Consider the following 19,132-nt stretch of genomic DNA (forward strand, 5'->3'; position numbering starts at 1 on the left):
GTTGTCATAAAGAAATTATTTGTATAGTTTTAAGTGGTACATGAAGAATTGAAATAGGACTATTAATAAGACAGATCAACTCTTAAAAAGGCAATGAGCTCGATAATATGTCAGTCAAGTCCATATTAATGAAAATGAAAAGTATTTATGTCAACAATCACTGTATGACGTTTTCATATTCTATTTCCAGTTACATAATAAAGTATACTAAAGAAATCGGGAATAGTCCCTTTCGTGGCTTTTTACAGAATATTTTAGGTTAGGTTAGGTTATATTGGGTTAGGTGATTACCCCACAGAGTTAGACAATTGGCCCCGCAGGGTTAGAGCCCCCCGGAGGGGCTAGAAATAGGAGAAAAGCTACTGTGAAAAATACGAAGAATCGCCCCTTAAGGTGCGTTGCCACGAAAGGGACTATACCCAAGAAATCATTATCGCTTTTTTAGTATGACGTCGAAACCAATTAATATCTGCTTTATTGGAAGCGCTTCTTAGCTATTTTGAAAAATCGTGTATCGAGTCATATTATAGAAAATTTTTCACGAATAATAGAATAAAACAACAACACTGGAATTAATATTTCTTTCCGCAAAAAAGCTATCTTAAATACGATGCAATAAATAGATGTTAATAGATAAATAGTTTATTTAAGTAAGCATCTGTGTACTGTGTACGGAACGAATTGTTAAGCATTTGGGTGCAATGGGGGAGATGTTTTATAAAACCCTCTAAAAAATATATATTTAGACAGAACAAAACCCTCCCCAAAATTTTATTTTAAATTTATCAAAAAATAAGGGGAAGGGGGTGGGGGTTGCGTGGGAACTTGAGGGAAATTGCGGCATTTTCAAAGAAGCTTCAATGATATACACTACGTGATAGGTACTACTACACATCAATAAAAGTCTCCCCTCCCCCTCCACCTCCCTAGATTTAATTGATTTAAAAGTTGAAAGGATGACGACACATAAAATTGAATTATAAAATTGGGTCGTATTAACTATGTAATGACAATTTTCTGGTGAATCCCTCTTTTAAAAAACCAAAATGTATTTAATGATTTCAGAATTGGTACTTATTTAAGATTATACTATGTTATAACAGGAATCCTTATGCACAGTTCGAATTAAAATTTGCAATTGAAGCTATCTTTTACGAACGTTCAAAAGGACACGCGATAAATGTAGAAAGCTTCACTTTAAGAGAATTGTATATTTTCGCTTGAAATTAGATAAAACCTTTTGAAAAGGATTTTACATAAGACACATTTCTTTCTCTACTTCTGAGTAAACGGTTGTCTTAAATTCCAATTTATCTTTTCTTCAACAATAATAGATGGTATAGAATAGAGTTCTACATTGTATGGTACTAGCGGGTTCAGACCTAGAATATCTAGGGGCACTTAAGGTGGGAGGGTGAAAAGTAGATCCCCCCATTTTCAATTTAAGTTATGAGAAAAAGAAAAAAAGAGTCATCTTTTATTGGGAGGGTGAAGATACCTTTCCTAGAAATAGTTGAAACCTTCCCTTGACCTGTTAGGAGCTTCATTGTAAAGGAGAACCATATAGGTTGAGCACTGAGCAGTTCGCGAAATCCTTCGCAACAGACAAAAAAGGCTTACTACTTTATATATAAGAAAAGGATATCAGATGCTTTTCTCGTATTCATTCGAAACCGGTTGTTAGAACCGTTTCTCATCCATACGAAAAAACTATGTCTTGCATCGTATTCCAGTTTTCTACGAATATAAAAATGTACAGTCATAAGAATAAAACCAGTTTTTTTAGCCTGTGCCTTCGGCATCTCGGGGCTAAAAAAACTGGTTTTAATCTTATAATTGTACGGTTTATATCCGCGGAAAACTGTTTTTAATACGATGCGAGAAACAATCTATACTCTATAAATTAACATTAATAGACATGAACATATATTTCAATTTTGATTCATTTCGAATTTACTTTTTAAAAAATGTATGATTTTTCTGACTTAAATAAAAAACATTGGATGTACTGTATTACGTTAAAAGTAACACCTACTTCTGCTTTGTTAGCTGCGTGACATCAATAGTAAGTGTAGTGGAATGCCATGGCTCATAAACAGGAATAATTAATTACCATGCACATTTAAAATTTCCAGACAAAACTCGTGCATTCAAAGAGTTGGTTGTCTGTTGGGTAATTCAATCAATACCCATCGTTGTTATTACAGAACCAGAATCAAAACCCCGCCACCGGAAGGTAATTGTAGGCAGGAATAAGGTATAACCAACAAGCAAAATAAATCTAAAATAACATTTGGGGGGCAAATGGAGAGGTCGTCAATTTTACGATGTGTTGCCCCCCAACGACAGCTGAAAAACACGTATAAGTTTCGTGATTTTCTTCCGAATTAATTTCGTTATTGGTATGAGCTGAATTGTAGGTACTGTGTTTAATCCTGGGTCTATGGGGCTATTCCTTTGACAATATTGTCTGTAACATATCTATATGTTTTGTATCTATATCGTATCGTTGAAAATAAGATAAATAGTAAATGTTTGAATCATCAGTTTCTTGCTCAAATCTCACTCAAGGATTATTTAAGATAGAAGATTTTTATTGAATTATTTTTATTTATTTAAATCATGTTGATTAGATTACTTCAATGAAAATCCAAAAGTAATCAACGTGGAGCTTTACCATCAATCACTCTTTGGTCGAAGCCTCTAGATTCTAGAGGCTATGGGCGAAGCCATTAATATTGTGTTTATAAAATATAGAATTTAGATGTCTTTTGTGGAAATTAGCTGAATTTAATTCCTGAGAAGTTCTTTTGTATTTAAAGATATTGTATTTATCTAAATCTTTAAAGGTCTTGAAATCTATAATCTGAACACCAGATTTTGGTGGCAAAAACACAGTATACCGAATATTTACGCTAATTTGAAAAGTATAAACGCCACTAAATTGGTGGATTTAAAACATCTTCGCTCTGATTGGAGAAGCTTAAGTGTCGTACATCATTCAACCAATTAGAGCGCAGGTAGTTTTCAATCCACCTATCACGGATGTCAAAATTAATTAACTTAAATTGTATTTCCGCTTTTAGATAAAGAATTATACAAAAAACGAATTTTATAAAAAATCTTTATAATTTAAAGCAGATTTTAAATCTCCCTCTAACATTAAAATTCTTTCCAACTTATAATATATCTTACTGTATATAGTTATAGTATTATTTGTAGTAATCTTGTTTACAAATAATAAAAATTAATGAGAAAAAAATGTAGTACAAACGAACATTAACACTTGTATGTAAATCTATTGCAGCTTAAATACTGGATACTGTTTAAGGACTTGATTATAGAGTTGCTTCGCTTATAACATTGTATTGTATGGTATTTATAACATTGTATTGTCCCATAAATCATTTAAAACAAGGATGACAACATCCATATAAGCGAAGCACTTAAACGGTAGGACAAACTGACATTAATACCTATATAGTGTCAGAACTGAATAATCAGAATAAATGTATAAGAGTCGAAGCAAAATTGTGAGTAAATTTGTTGAAAAACTGCTTGATACAGGATAATGTTTATGGACATACTTACATTTTTAGGACTTGATTATAGAGTTGCTTCGCTTATAACATTATACTTTATTGTCCCAGGAATCAACATATAAAAAATCAGATCAATCGGATGATTAAATCACATAAAAAATTGTTTAAAAAGTTAAAAATCAACATGTTTAAAATGGACTTACGGACATTGTTGTAACGTTATAGAGTTGCTACTCTTTCTAAATCGTACCTAACTGTAATCATCACGCAAACTTTTGGACAATTCTAAAAATCTTAATAAGAACAATACGATACGGACGGATGGACCTTATTATAGAAAATCTTTGGTTTTTAAAAGCCATTATGCTCTAGAGTGCAGCAAAAAAAAAACAAATTAAGCCTTATTTTTTAATGTTTTATCTATTAAAAATGTATATGATTTTTAAAAAATATAGTGTGATCGTTTTTTTTTGTTAAACACCATTTATATCAATTTATTTCTTTAATGTGTATTGTGAGTATGTTGAAAGAAAAACACATTTTCTTGTCTTCATCTATAACAGTTAGGGAGTTGAATCCATTTTTATAGAAGCAGATATATAATCTATGATTACGGTTTTGACCCTCTAAAAAACGTAATCTACCATTCCACTTTCTCCTCTCTTGGTGATGATATCATCAATGCCGATACGATTTTTAAAAATGTACCATTCCACTTTCAATAGAGAGGAAACTGGAATGGTACATTTATGTTTACATATCAGCGTAATCATAAACATTGATTTCCTTAGTTAAATCGACATAATAGTAATGGTATATTCTAGTTATTATTTTTATTTTACATAAATTTTTTAAAATTATAAATAGTATTTTACACATTCCTACAATTAACATAATTTAAAAATAGTATGTATGATTTCAATTATGTCGTTGTTAAAAGTGTAAACCACCATTCCAGTTTCGCCTCTCTTGAAAGTGAAATGGTACATTTCAAAAATCGTATCGGCATTGATGATATCATCACCAAGAGAGGCAAAATTGGAATGGTAGATTAAAAAAATCATATCGGCGTTGATAATGAGTAAAATGAGGGATTTCAGAGGTTAGAAGTGGGTAATCTAATGTATAATTTTGATTTTTTTTCGCCCCCCCCCCACTTGGGCGTCTAATAAAAGAGGGTTATTTGTAGAGTTTAACTACCAAAAAATAAAACTTGGAGCAATACCAGCCCCTAAAGTTTTATAATAGTGTTTTCTTATTAGTAGGCTTAACAATTTTTAGCACTTTTGTAAAATTTTAATTGGTTGGTTTATTACGTTGAGTGTCAAATTGTTTCAACTATTATTTGTTATCATTGGGGATTTCGTACATTAATTTATCGGCCATTGTATTATCCCTTTAGATTCCTGCAATTACAGGGAAACCACTATTTTATTGTTCTTTTAAAAGTTACCATTGTTAAGATACTTATTTACAATTTTTTTGTTCCCTAACATTTTCTATAGCCGATCCGTTAATTTGATTATTGTTGTTCTTGTAATAATATTTATTGTAAACAGTATATATCAAATAAAGAAACTTTTTATACAAATATTTATGACGCATACTAAAATGTATATTTATCAAATATAACACAAAAAACAACATTTTTTATTATAAAATTAATGAAGTTAGTTAAATGAATATTATCTTTATATTTCTTAACGTGTATCTTTCGATTTATGTAAAAACTACATGAGAATATATTAACTAAAGGTCATATTAATAGATTGCAAATATTGTTGGTTTTGCTAGGCTACTCAATAAAATTATGTTCTTGAAATTTGAAAATCATAAAATATTTTTCAGTATGGCTTCGAAAATTATTGATAAAATCACACAAAAAAATATATATATTGTATTGTATTATAGACAATTTTCCCCGAATCATAAAAAAATCCCAAATTAATACCGTCCATCGGTGCCAACATAACTGGAATTAATCTCATATTAGTTTTTTATTTTGCTATCCGCGAAAAGCTGTCTATAATGCGATGCAAGAATAGTTATTTCTCGCATCGTATTATAAACGGCTTTCCGCGGATATAGAATGTATAATTATAAGATTAAAACCAGTTTTTCAGCCCCGAGGTGCCGGAGGCACGGGCTAAAAAAACAAGTTTTAATCTCATAATTGTACTTTCTATATTCGTAGAAAGCTGGATATAATACGATGCTAGACATAGTTTGTTCGTATGGATGAAAACCGGTTCCTATCCACCGGATTCGAATAAATACGAGAAATAACTATTAACATCTCTATTTTCTATGGTGTGATGACATCATTTTCTTGAGTATAGGAATTTAGCTTGGTACCTAAAATAAAAATAGATATAAGTGCATATAATAGAAGCTAAGCTTTTTCAAAAAAAAAATTAACATCAATAATAAAGAATACGTGGATTTTGTGAAAGATTCTCGAATACCCTGATAAAATTTTTCTCCCAACTGGCTAATATAACAATATCTCTTCCCTCTTTATGAATTTACCCCATCCCCTCCTCTGACCATAAGGTAACGTAATGACCAATATCTGAGGAATATATTAGCAACCTAAAAATTTTCTTGGCACAATATCCACAAATCCTAAATCTTTTTTTTACATGTATGTCTAAATTTTGGAATACATTATTCTCTCCCTATTCCCCTTTCTTTTTAAAAAACTGTTATGTATTTTTTCTATCTCTAACTCTCTGAAATAGCTTATTCCTTCTATTGGATGTATTGTTCTTGATGTATGATTGTATGATTTCTATTTTAGTCTTATCTACAATTAACCTATCACTGTAATCTTTCTCCAGAAAACGAGTAATCATTTTGATCAAAAAAAGATATTTTACTTTGTTGAACCAGATATCTAAAGAGATAAGACAAAGGCCGATATATTGATGTACATCCCCAATGATGAAACACATAATTACCCGTCCTGTAGTTGAAATTAGTGGTTGAAACGTTTGAACGTACAGCTTAATAAACCAACCAATTAAAATTCACTAAAGTCCCCAAAGTTTTAAGTCAAAGAATAAGAAAACGTTATTATTGGACTTTGGGGATTAGTGTAATAAACAGAACATTGTCCCCTCTCTCTTAGTTGTAGAGCACTGTTTTCTCTTTTAATTGATTTAATTTAAAAGAAGGTGTATCAACTTTTTTTTTTATAGCTAGCCGGTTCTTTTAGTAAGTAGTAGATGTAAAATTTTTCATAGAATTCAGATATGCAATCGGTTTTTTTGTAGACCTCTTATTTTTTAAGTAATTTAAGTTTTAAAAAAAAAATTAAGTCGATTTTAAGGTACTAAAATGCAACAAAAAAAAGAAAGAAAATGGCCATTATGAACAAAAATAGTAAGATCTTTAATTTGACACCTTACTTTTTCAATTCTGTCAGGTAATTATTGAAAAAATCGATTTTTTTAAACCCACGAGAATAAAAACTTTGAACTTAATTTTATTATTTCACAGATAAAAAAATATGAGTTCATATATACCTTTAGAATCAGAAAAATATTACGAATTCATTGTAAGCAAAATTGAAAAAAAAAGTTTACAATATAGTATATAAACTACAATAAAAGGAATTATATGAAAATATCATATTATATTGTACAGGCAACGTCTTAATTCTTGAATTGAGTATAAAAATGGGAAGGGGGTAAAGAGGGGGTAAAGAGGGGGTAAAAAAGGGAAGACGATAGTGTTGCCTGAACAAAAAATACAATTGGCCATTTGTTTAATTTTTAATTTTTTTACTTTTTTTTCAATTTTGCTTACAATGGATTCGTAATATTTTTCTGATTCTAAAGGTATATATGAACCCATGTTTTTTATGTCTGTTTGAGAAAATATTTAGGTCTAAAGTTTTTATTAAACCGAGGTTAAAAAAATAGATTTTTCAATAATTACTCAACAGAATTTTAAAAGTAAGGTGTCAAATTATAGATCTTACTATTTTTGTTCTTACTGGCCATTTTCTTCTTTTATTTTGTTGCGTTTTAGTACCTTAAAACCGACTTAGTTATTTTTTTAAAAAACTTAAATTACTTAAAAAATAAGAGGTCTACAAAAAAACCGATTGCATATCTGAATTCTATGAAAAATTTTACATCTACTACTTACTAAAAGAACCGGCTAGCTATAAAAAAAAAGTTGATACAACTTCTTTCCAAATGTTTGATTAGTTAGAATTGCAACAGACAAACTCTTAATTGGGCAAAAATCAAAAGCTTGGCGGATTTTAAAGTTTAAACTTTGTTTCAGATTAGTGTTTTATACAGCGAAACTACTTCACAATGTATGTCTATCTGTCGTTTGGTATTATTTAAAGGTTATAATTCACATGTTATTTCTGCTCATTTCATACCTAGATTTTTATTAATTACTTTTAAATTTGATGAAATATTGAATTCTTGCCTAATCTATCCCTTAATTTTAAATAAATTATTAAAAGCAGTATTAAATCCTGAAAATGAATGAAAATGTGAAACGTTGAACTGTTGAATTAAAATTAAAATCATGAATTTACTTAACATAAAATATCTTTCTGTGTGTGTGTAGTGTTATAATTAGTTCATTTTCCTGCATAGATTAATGAATGATCTACAAAGTGTTCTAGGTTGTTAATAGTTATTTCTCGAATCGTAATATAAACAGATTTCCGCGGATATAAAATGTACAATTATAATATTTTATAATCGTAGAAAGATGGATATAATACAATGCTAGACTTAGTTTTTTGGTATGGACGATATACGGTTCTAATCCAACGGATATTAATCGGTTTCAAATGAATACGAGTAATGCTATTAATCTTCTTTCTTTTCTTTGAACCATGGAAAAAGATATTCTCCAATGACCTCAATCTAAATTTTCTTTACTGTTATATATATTTTAATTTTTTTATCCTCCTAATATATAAAGTAATAAGCTTTTTTGTCTGTAGTGAAGGATCTCGCTAAATACTGAACCGATATGGTCCTCTTTTACAGTGAAGCTAAAGGTCTCGGGATGGTTTTAGACTATTTTATTTTTAAAAAAAGTCTGGGTGTGTATGATTTTAGGTTATTATTGTGCCCTTCCATATTCTTTCGAATATAGAGCCCCGAGATGCTAGGAGCGCAATCGCTAGTTAGTGTTAAACTAGCAATTTTAGATAACCAGCTTGTGTATTTTATTATACTGGCACTATATAGGTGGGAGGGGGGGGGGGGTAAGGTTTAGAATGAAAAGTTATTCCCCACAATCCTATATATATGTCAGACACCAGACAGAACAGCATGGAACAATATGTGAGGCTACTATGCATACAATATGATAATTACTACCTTGTAGCTTCTCTTATTCTTCTCTTATATCACACACCTGACAGAACAGCATGGAACAATATGTGAGGCTAATATGCATACAATATGATAATTACTACCTTGTAGCTTCTCTTATTCTTATCTTATATCACACACCTGACAGAACAGCATGGAACAATACATATGTGAGGCTACTATGCATACAATATGATAATTACTATCTTGTAGCTTCTCTTATTCTTCTCTTATATCACACACCTGACAGAACAGCATGGGAATAATATGTGAGGCTACTATGCATACAATATGATAATTACTATCTTGTCGCTTCTCTCATTCTTTTCTTATGTCACACACCTGACAGAACAGTATGGAACAATATGTGAGGCTACTATGAATTGTATACAATATGATAATTACTACCTTGTTGCTTCTCTTAATCTTCTCTTATGTCACACACCATACAGTTGACTTAAAATACTCACAGTTGACTTAAAATACTTGAACTGAGCGGACGTGTCGTAAATGTCTCGCTTTTAATACATAGTTCAAGCCAGAAGGGACAAAATTTGTTTTAAAAAATGTCGGACAAAAACCGTTTTGCAAATCTTCCTATTGAGTTGACAAGTGAGGATATCTCCAAAGATATCATGGAGGCTATTACTAAGCTTACGGAAAAACAATCCTCCGACCACAAGCAAGTGATGGATAAGCTCAACAGCCTGGATGATTTAATACAAAGGGTCCATGTCCTTGAGGAAAATTACAAGAAGGTTCTACCCCTTATTCAAAAATTTCCACAAATTGAAAAGGATATTAGCGCCATAAAGGTTGTTAACACAAATCTGAAGACAGAGATGGAGAGCTACAAATCTGAAATCAAATTGCTAAAAATCAAGCTTGATGACAGAGAACAACACAGCAGAAACGAGTGTGTAAGAATCAATGGTGTACAAGTTGATAAAGATCTGGAAAAGTCCCTTGGCCACAATCAAGCAGCCATGAAAGCAGTTGAAGAGGTCCTCAAACCTCTGCTAGAGGCGAACAAAAACCGTCTCAAAATGCCCACTGAACCAGGTCAATTCATCAAAAATGCCCATATTCTGCCTATACCGAAAGACAAGAATGGATCATACAAAGTTCCACCTATAATTGTAAGGTTCCATAGTCGCCCATTGAAAGATTTTATCCTCTCAAACAAAAAAAATCTGCCTATAAGAGAAATTGACGTCAAAAATGGTGTAGAGAGATACTCGATAAGCGCCGACCTCACCAAAATGAGGTATGATGTAATGCAGAAACTGATCAGAAGTAAACAATTCTGTAAATGCTGGCACCTGGATGGTAGAGTGATCAAATATATTAAGAACGAAGGAGACAGGATACAATCTGTGAAGTTTTTTGATAAATCATGCAATGAACTAATGAACAATTAAATAGTGCTCAAAGTTAGTATATATAATAGTAATTATGACCTAATCTTAACCTTCTAAATTAAACTAGTAATTGAATTTTATTCAAAATAGTATTTCTCGCTATTTTTTTTCCCCTCAATTTTTAAAAATGTCCTTTCATACACCCTAAATATCTTATTTCAACAGGAAGTTAAAATATTCTCACCCCCTCTCTCCTTCCCTTCCTTAATAAAAGTTCCTAAGTTTTCCCACGCAAAATTTTACAACATTTTTTATGTGCTATTTTTTTCTTTAAATTTTGACATTTATTAATTATCTAAATGAATGTTTTGCTGATAAATTAAATAGTGCAAATCAAAACGAAATTGAAAGCCCGTATCTCAGTATAGATTTAAAATGTTCCTATTTTGACAACACACAACTCATTAATAAATTTAAGAATTGCAGGAAGATAAAATTCTTAAGCTGGAATCTTGGTTCCTTACCCTCGAAATTTGATGAATTTAAAGAATATATCAATTTTCTTCTACAAAACAACATTTATTTTGACATAATTTGTATTCAAGAAATATTTTCAATTATTGATCAAGATCTATATAAACTTGAAAATTATAATTTTGTATTTTCAAATAGAAAAAAGGGGAAGGGAGGGGGAGTTGGAATCTATATTCATAAAAAACATAGATTTACTGTAATTGATGATTTATCATATTTTGAAGAAAATCTTTTTGAATCTTTAACATTGAAAGTTATTACTGAACAGAAAAAAAGCAATATAATTAGTTGTGTCTATCGTCCTAATTCTCCAATACAAGGCATGAGTTCTAATGATCAGATGGAATATTTTATTGATAAAATATCAAATTTACAAGCAGCAATGTCATCTTATAAAGGTGACTCTTACATCATGTCTGATTTGAATTTAGATCTCCTTAAATTTGAATCTCATTTAAAAACAAATGATTTTATAGAGAACACTTTATCTAACGGGTTTTTGCCTTTAATTACTAAACCAACTAGAGTTACACATGCTTCATGTACATTGATTGATAATATTTTATCTAATTCTTGCAATAATACATTGGAATCTGGCGTTATTCTGAACTCAATTTCTGATCATTTCCCTATTTTTCATGTTAGTTCTCAAACACAAAAAACAGAAAAGCCTAAAACATTTATCAGCAGGGATATAACAAGTGAAAAAATTATTCAATTTAATGCAATGTTAAACACGAACAACTGGGGTAATGTTCTTAATGAATTAAACCCACAAATTAGTTTTGAAAACTTTCATGAAGTATTTGATTGTGCTTTTAATTTACATTTTCCCATCAAAGAAGTTAAATTTAATAAAAATATTCATAAAATAGAGGGATTTATGACGGGAGGGCTTATGATTTCTAGACGAAAAAAACTTGAGCTAGGGACAATTTATTCAAAAAATAAAACACCAGAAAATAACATTGCATATACAACATATAGGGACATTTACAATAAGGCAATAAAAGATGCAAAGAAAATTTTTTACAGGGAACAACTTAATCAAAATAAAGAAAATCTAAGAAAAACTTGGCAAACTTTAAGACAAGTAATCTCAAAATCAAATGACAAGACATCGTGTATAGATGAAATAATTGTCAATGATACATCTTACAGTAATAATCATGATATTTCTAACAAATTTAATACTTATTTTACTTCAATTGCTGATGAAATTGCCAGCCAAATTAACCCTTCCCCACTTAATCCGTGCGACTTTATTCCTGATACAGACAGTGTATTTAAGCTAAGAGAAATAAATATTCATGTTCTTTTTAATTTAGTGAAAAAAATGGAAAATAAAAAGAGCTCTGACATGTTTGGATTATCAAATTGTTTATTAAAACAAATTATAAATAGTATTACCGTACCTCTTGTTCACATTATTAACCAATCTATTAAAACAGGTCAAATTCCTTCACAATTAAAAATTGCTAAAGTTTTGCCAATTTTTAAATATAGTAACAGCTCTAAAATGGATAAATGTAACCCTGGCAATTATCGTCCAATAAGTTTGCTACCTATTTTTTCAAAATTGTTAGAAAAAATTGTATCTGAACAACTCACAAAATATCTTGAATTTAATCAAATTATCTATGAACATCAATATGGATTTCAAGCAAAAAAATCTACACTACATCCTATGATTCACCTTTTGAATTATCTGGGACAAGCAAAAAATGAAAATTTAATTACTATAGGGGTATTCTGTGATCTTGCTAAATGTTTTGATACAATTTCGCATACAATTTTATTAAAAAAACTTAAAAAAATTGGTATACATGGATTAGAATTAGAATGGTTTAAAAACTATTTAAGTAATAGAAATCAGTTTGTTTATACAAATGGCGAAAAAAGTGATTTATTAGGAATCAGCAAGGGTGTCCCACAGGGAAGTATTTTGGGCCCAATTTTGTTTCTAGTTTATATCAATGATATTAAAAATTGTACTAGCTTAATGACACTACTCTTTGCAGATGACAGTAATTTTTTGATATCAGGAAAAGATTTGAATGAGATAATTGAAATACTCAACATTGAACTTAAAAATATCTGTGATTGGTTTCGTTGCAATGAAATGTCTCTTAATCCAACTAAAACTAAATTTATGATCTTTAATAAAAGGGAGGATTCCATAACTTGGGACCAAATTAAAATTAAATTAGATTTTAATAATGAAAATGAGAATGATACAGATAAAATTAGATATTTGGGTTATATCAACCAACAGAGTGAAATTCCTGCAATTAAATTTTTGGGTGTGTTTATTGATTCTCAACTTAACTTTAAATACCATATTGAATATTTAAGGAAAAAAATATCTAGAAGTTTGTTTTTAATCAATAGAGTTAAGCATATATTATGTGAAAAATCCTTAGTAACACTATTCCACTCTTTTATAAATAGCCATTTATTGTATTGCTTGCCAGCATGGAGCTGTGGCTTAGAATCATCTATTAAGCCTTTAGTAGTTCTACAAAAAAAAGCTATTAGAATTATACACAAATCCGCTTATAACAGCCATACGCCACCTTTGTTTAGGAAAATTAATGTTTTGCCTATTAAGGAGCTATCTATTTATACAAAACTACTATTTTTTTATGATTTTATTCGCTGGAGGCTACCAAATTCTTTTGATGGTGTATGGATTAGAAATAATCTAAGAAATCAGAGACAACTAAGAAATTCTAGTGAGTTTTATATTCCAATAGCCAAATTTAAAAAAATTGAAAGGTTTCCATTATTTTCATTTCAAAGACTATGGAATAATTTTTGTCATGAAAAAGATCTTTTAAATGAGAATATTCCTAAAAAAACATTTGCATTAAATCTTAAAGATGAACTTTTTAAATCTATATGTAATATTGAAGAATGTAATGAATGTAATTAAAATATATTGATTTGCCTGGATTTATTAAAAACCTTACATTATTAATTACAGAAATGGTTTTAAAATTTAAGAAAAACTAGCCTTAAAATTTGTTGTAACCCTTCTTTCCTTCTCTTTTTCCCCTGTCCATTTAATTTTACCTACATTTATTTTGACATTATTATTTCTTATTTTTCTTATTATTTTAATGCCAACCTAAAAAAGGCAATGCAAACATCTCGGATACGCATATTCCTACTTTTAGGGAAGCCTAATCAGTGCCACACATAACATCTAGTGTTAGTCATGCAATTTAAATTTATAAATATTATGAAAAATTGTAAAGTACACCTGGTACTAAGCAGTAGCTTGGTGTACTATTGTATGTACTGCTTCGTAAGACGGGGCGTAATCTGTCACTGAATAAATGTTTTTTTTATTTATTTTTTTATACAGAACAACATGGAATAGTATGCTAGGCTACTATGCATTCAATATGATAATTACTACCTTGTTGCTTCTCTTATTAAGTTATTCTTCTCTTATGTCACACACCATACAGAACAACATGGAATAGTATGCTAGGCTACTATGCATACAATATGATAATTACTACCTTGTAGCTTCTCTCATTCTTCTCTTATGTCACACACCATACAGAACAACATGGAATAGTATGCTAGGCTACTATGCATACAATATGATAATTACTACCTTGTTGCTTCTCTTATTCTTCTCTTATGTCACACACCATACAGAACAACATGGAATAATATGTGAGGCTACTATGCATACAATATGATAATTACTACCTTGTTGCTTCTCTTATTCTTCTCTTATGTCACACACCATACAGAACAACATGGAATAGTATGCTAGGCTACTATGCATACAATATGATAATTACTACCTTGTTGCTTCTCTTATTCTTCTCTTATGTCACACACCATACAGAACAACATGGAATAATATGTGAGGCTACTATGCATACAATATGATAATTACTACCTTGTTGCTTCTCTTATTCTTCTCTTATGTCACACACCATACAGAACAACATGGAATAGTATGCTAGGCTACTATGCATACAATATGATAAGTACTACCTTGTAGCTTCTCTCATTCTTCTCTTATATCACACACCTGACAGAACAGCATGTAATAATATGTGAGGATACTATGCATTCAATATGATAATTACTACCTTGTAGCTTCTCTCATTCTTCTCTTATATCACACACCTGACAGAACAGAATGGAACAATACGTGAGGCTACTATGCATACAATATGATAATTACTACCTTGTCGCTTCTCTCATTCTTCTCTCTCCACTTACAAGCTCCCGGGCCTTTTCAACGCTCAGACCTCGACTGAACAAAACAAAAAATTTATGATTTATTAAAAAAGCTTTTAGGGGGACAAAGTGTCTCAAAATCAGCCATATGACGTCATAGAAAGTAGTGAGATGAGAGGAGAAGTGGGAAAGAAAACCACTAAAAAATAGATGGATAATCCCTCCTTCTTATGAAGTCACATGGCTGATTTTTTAGATACTTTTTCCCCCTACAAAAAGCTTTGTCTATCTGTCCATCAGTCCGTCAGACCATAACGCTTTAGAGGAAATGTGTTTTTTACCCATTATCTTGTATAGATAGATAGACTGCTTATTTTTTATGACCACTGAACATCAGCTCTTCATTTCAATTTGTACGTTTGTCCATTAAAAAGTCTGTAGTCAGTCATATTTGGTTTAAAACTATTTAACTACTTAATTCTTATAAATGTTGTCACACATGTTTTCTTTTTTATTGTGAAATATTTATGTTAGTTAAAAAAGCAGACGATTTCACGTCTATCTTTATTACGCTGATAAAAAGAAACAAGTGCATTTGAACAATATCTGCAAAAATTGTTTTTAGTTGAAGCTTTGTTTTGTTATTGTAATGTAAGTATCTAAAAATAAAAAGAATCCCATGTGTATTAGTGCCTAAAGTATTACATTGCCAAGACTAAAAATATCTGGCAGAAAATAGATTTTTCATTACAAAACACCTCAGATACGATAATACAGGGTGATTCAAGAGTGTTTCTTTATATAAAAGTTTGTATTTATGTCTCTACGCCTGTCTGTAGTGAAGGATCTCACAAACCGCTACAATTCTATAATTCTCTTTAAATGCGAAGCTTCGTATTGGTGAAGATTTAAAGATATTTAAAGAAGGGCACTCTGATACTTCCCCCTATAATGTAACATTTTTTTTTTATTTTTAAAGCTTAAATTGAAAGTGCAGGGTTGATTACTCCCCCCCCCCCCTCCCTTAACCTCAAGTCTAGTAGGGCCAAAGTCGCTAGATCTGTAGTATAAAGTAGAAAGAAAATATATTCTCTACAAGTCTGTCTGCATACGATCAAACGGCTAGTCGCAATGTCTTGGTTCGCACATAATTAAAACCGGTGAAATCTAGCTAGCCAAAAATTAATCTGACGTAGCCAAAACTAATTGGTGCACAGGGAGCGTACAACGCATGAAAATGCTATTTTTTTGCGTATTTTCCCTAGCTGGACGCTACCTTTACGTTATTTTGTATTGCCTGTAAGATTATTTTTAGGTTAAGTTGGTTCTAAGGCTGTCAGTCCTATGCTGTTCCGCTAACAATTTGGCAATAAGGAGCCTTTAAATGTACTACTAAAACTACCAAGAAATCTGTTTTTTAGTAAATTTGACACGATCCAAATTTTCTCACCTACTTAATCCCTTTTCAATTACAGCAGTGTTGAGAGGGTCTGCAAATAGAAATGCCACTTTCTCGTAGTTTTCATCAGTAAAATCATTTGTTACTGTATTGTTCTCCCTTAAAAAAATTAAAATAATATAAAAATAACAAAATCCACGAAAGCGTAGCTTTATGCAAATTCGTCCCAGAAATCCCTATTTCTTAAAGTTATCAAGTAATATCTAGTTATAAATCTAGTTAGAAAGATATATCTATCTTACTGATGATCTAGTTGTTTACAGGGAGTAAGGGAGGGGACAATGGGCAATTAATTCAATATAAGAGTTATCAAAGAAAGGGCATGAAATCCAGTTTAATCCAATAAATTTGTAGGAAATTATAAAGGGATTGTTAATTGAATAATAGATTTCCATAGCGTCATGTAAAGTGAAATCACAACTTGTTTTTGATGAAATATATTGAGGTTTTTTGGTGTGATTTTTATATTAAAATATTATTGGACCCAGCCAGCTCCTAGCAAGAATATGACTGCCCCATTTTATTCTGTTTATTTCCCTTGCCCCTTGCCCCTTTCTCCACCTCCCTTCTCCCTTCTCCCCGTCTGCTACATTCCAAACTAACACAACGAGTGTTTATTTCCCTTCCCCCCACATCCCTTATCCCGTCTCCCCGTCTGCAATATTCAAAACATACATAACGAGTAGCGGCATTCTATGCGCAAGTCCCCAAACTCAGTCAGAAACTGCTAAATTCTTGCACATTCCCTTTAAGCCAGTCCCCAAAGTCTGAGACTCCTAAAAATTGAATATTCGATCCATTGTCCCCTCCCTTACTCCCTGAGTTGTTTAGTCCTTTTTTGTGGGACTGTCCGTAACAAATAGTTTTAACCGTTTATTTTAGAAATTTTAGAATCAATCTATCAATTTAAAACTTCTTAAAAAATGAAAAAAAGATTGAAAACGGAGCATAGCTAGAAAGTCCGTACTCTTCAGTCCATTTTAAACAAGGCGATTCAAAAAGCGATATTAACAACACATTTTACATGATAGAAATATCCTAGCATTCTTTTGCATTTTTTTAAAGGCGAAGCTTTTCTATAATTAGGATCGATTAGATCTTTTCTTTAATTTATGTATGTTAGAATTGTCCTATCGATTTAGATCTTTGCATGATGATTCCTATAACAGTTAGATACGAATTAAAAAGCTTTTACTGTATCCTATATTTATGTAGTTTTGCAAGAATTTAATATTCTGCTTATTAAGTTTAGACATTCTACATTCGTTTGTCATTCTTCTGAGTTTAGAGCTTTGTTTTCTTGGGTGTTGTCATCCTTATTATGGTGATTTCCAGGATGATTAGTCAATATTCTGAATATTTCTACATAAAGAACCTAGATATGTATTTTTACCTGACTATATCTTTAATTACAGATTTTCTTATAGCCCACGCACCCTAAATATAAAACAATTATGTACATACACGAAAGATTAAGGATTAAGCGAACAAACAAACAATAGAGAGTTGTTTGGTGATATTTTGTGTAAACTTTTTTAATGCATAGATGAAAAAGTTCATAAGTAGCGTAGTTTTTATTTTAAAAATATGAAATAATTTACTAAACAAAATCGTTAGTAAGAGACAGTAGACGATTTGAGATATCAAGTAGCATTGGACTTGGAATCTTAACAATCTAAACCAGCATCTATCTCTATTAAAAGTTGAGAAAATCAAAATTCCCGTGAGGAAATTAGCTGTCCTGTTGAGCATTAAAGACGACAGATCAAAAGATCAGATTGGTTTGAAAAGAATTTATAAAAAATGCCGTCATCTAGCAAAAAGATTATTGATTAGAAATGGTCTTAATCTTAATTAAATATGAAAAAATATTCTACTATTTTAGAACACACCAGTAAAATATTTTAATTTAAATTTTATATTTAGATCTTAAAATTAAATTAATGTTTCCTTAAAATCTTAAATTTTAAATATTTAGAAATATTCTCTTTGTTAGCATTAAATATATTATGTTACGTAAATAAACTCTAAATTTAACACTAGCGGCTACGCCCCTAGAGGCCTCTAGGGGCACTTGAGGAGGAGAGAGTCGAATTTAATAATTCAATTTCTAATTTTAGATTTTAAAAGAAAAAAAAAAAATTTTTTAGGGGGGGTGTGCCCCCCACCTCATTTTTAATTTTAGTTGAAAAAATAAAATAAAAAATTGGGCGGGGGAGGATTTTTTTTTTTTTTTTTTTTTTGGGGGGGGGGGGGTTAGGGGTGTCCCACCCCCCAAGAAAATAGTTATAAACCTTCCCGGGACCTATGAGAAGCTACCCTGTTAAGGAGAACCCGATCGGTTCAGCGGTTAGCGAGATCCTTCGGTACAAACATACAAACACACACACACAAACATACAAACACGCAAACACACAAACATCCTGTTACTTTATTATAAGGATTTTTAGTATCACATCTACTCTATAATTTATTACAGTATGTCCTTACTACACAGGGAAAGTAGAAACTTAATATAAGGGCCTCTTGTATAATTTACATTAGATTACATACATGGTTCTTCGCTCCATTTACTAGAATATATAAAATTTTCCAATTTTTTGTTTGAACTCTTAAACATTTCAAGTTAATTTTAATAAATCAAGCTTGTTGTAGCTGCGCCACTTATGGACA

General features: G+C 30.7%; 1 protein-coding gene across 1 annotated transcript in view; it reads right to left on the reverse strand.

Moving 5' to 3' along the window:
* Nucleotides 1–5,815: 5,815 nt before the first annotated feature.
* Nucleotides 5,816–19,132, reverse strand: part of LOC145327594 (uncharacterized) — a 62,750-nt gene continuing 49,433 nt past the window's right edge. The window contains exons 12-15 of the mRNA XM_080171136.1: nucleotides 17,853–17,896; nucleotides 16,451–16,558; nucleotides 15,008–15,076; nucleotides 5,816–5,897 (exon numbers count right to left, since the gene is read on the reverse strand). Coding sequence (XP_080027262.1) covers nucleotides 5,864–5,897; nucleotides 15,008–15,076; nucleotides 16,451–16,558; nucleotides 17,853–17,896 — 255 coding nt within the window. The 3' untranslated portion in view covers nucleotides 5,816–5,863. The remainder of the gene's footprint in view (nucleotides 5,898–15,007; nucleotides 15,077–16,450; nucleotides 16,559–17,852; nucleotides 17,897–19,132) is intronic.

This window comes from Acartia tonsa, chromosome 1 (genome assembly GCF_053477335.1).
Source record: "Acartia tonsa isolate MP-2025a chromosome 1, ASM5347733v1, whole genome shotgun sequence".
In the NCBI taxonomy this organism is placed as follows: domain Eukaryota; kingdom Metazoa; phylum Arthropoda; class Copepoda; order Calanoida; family Acartiidae; genus Acartia; species Acartia tonsa.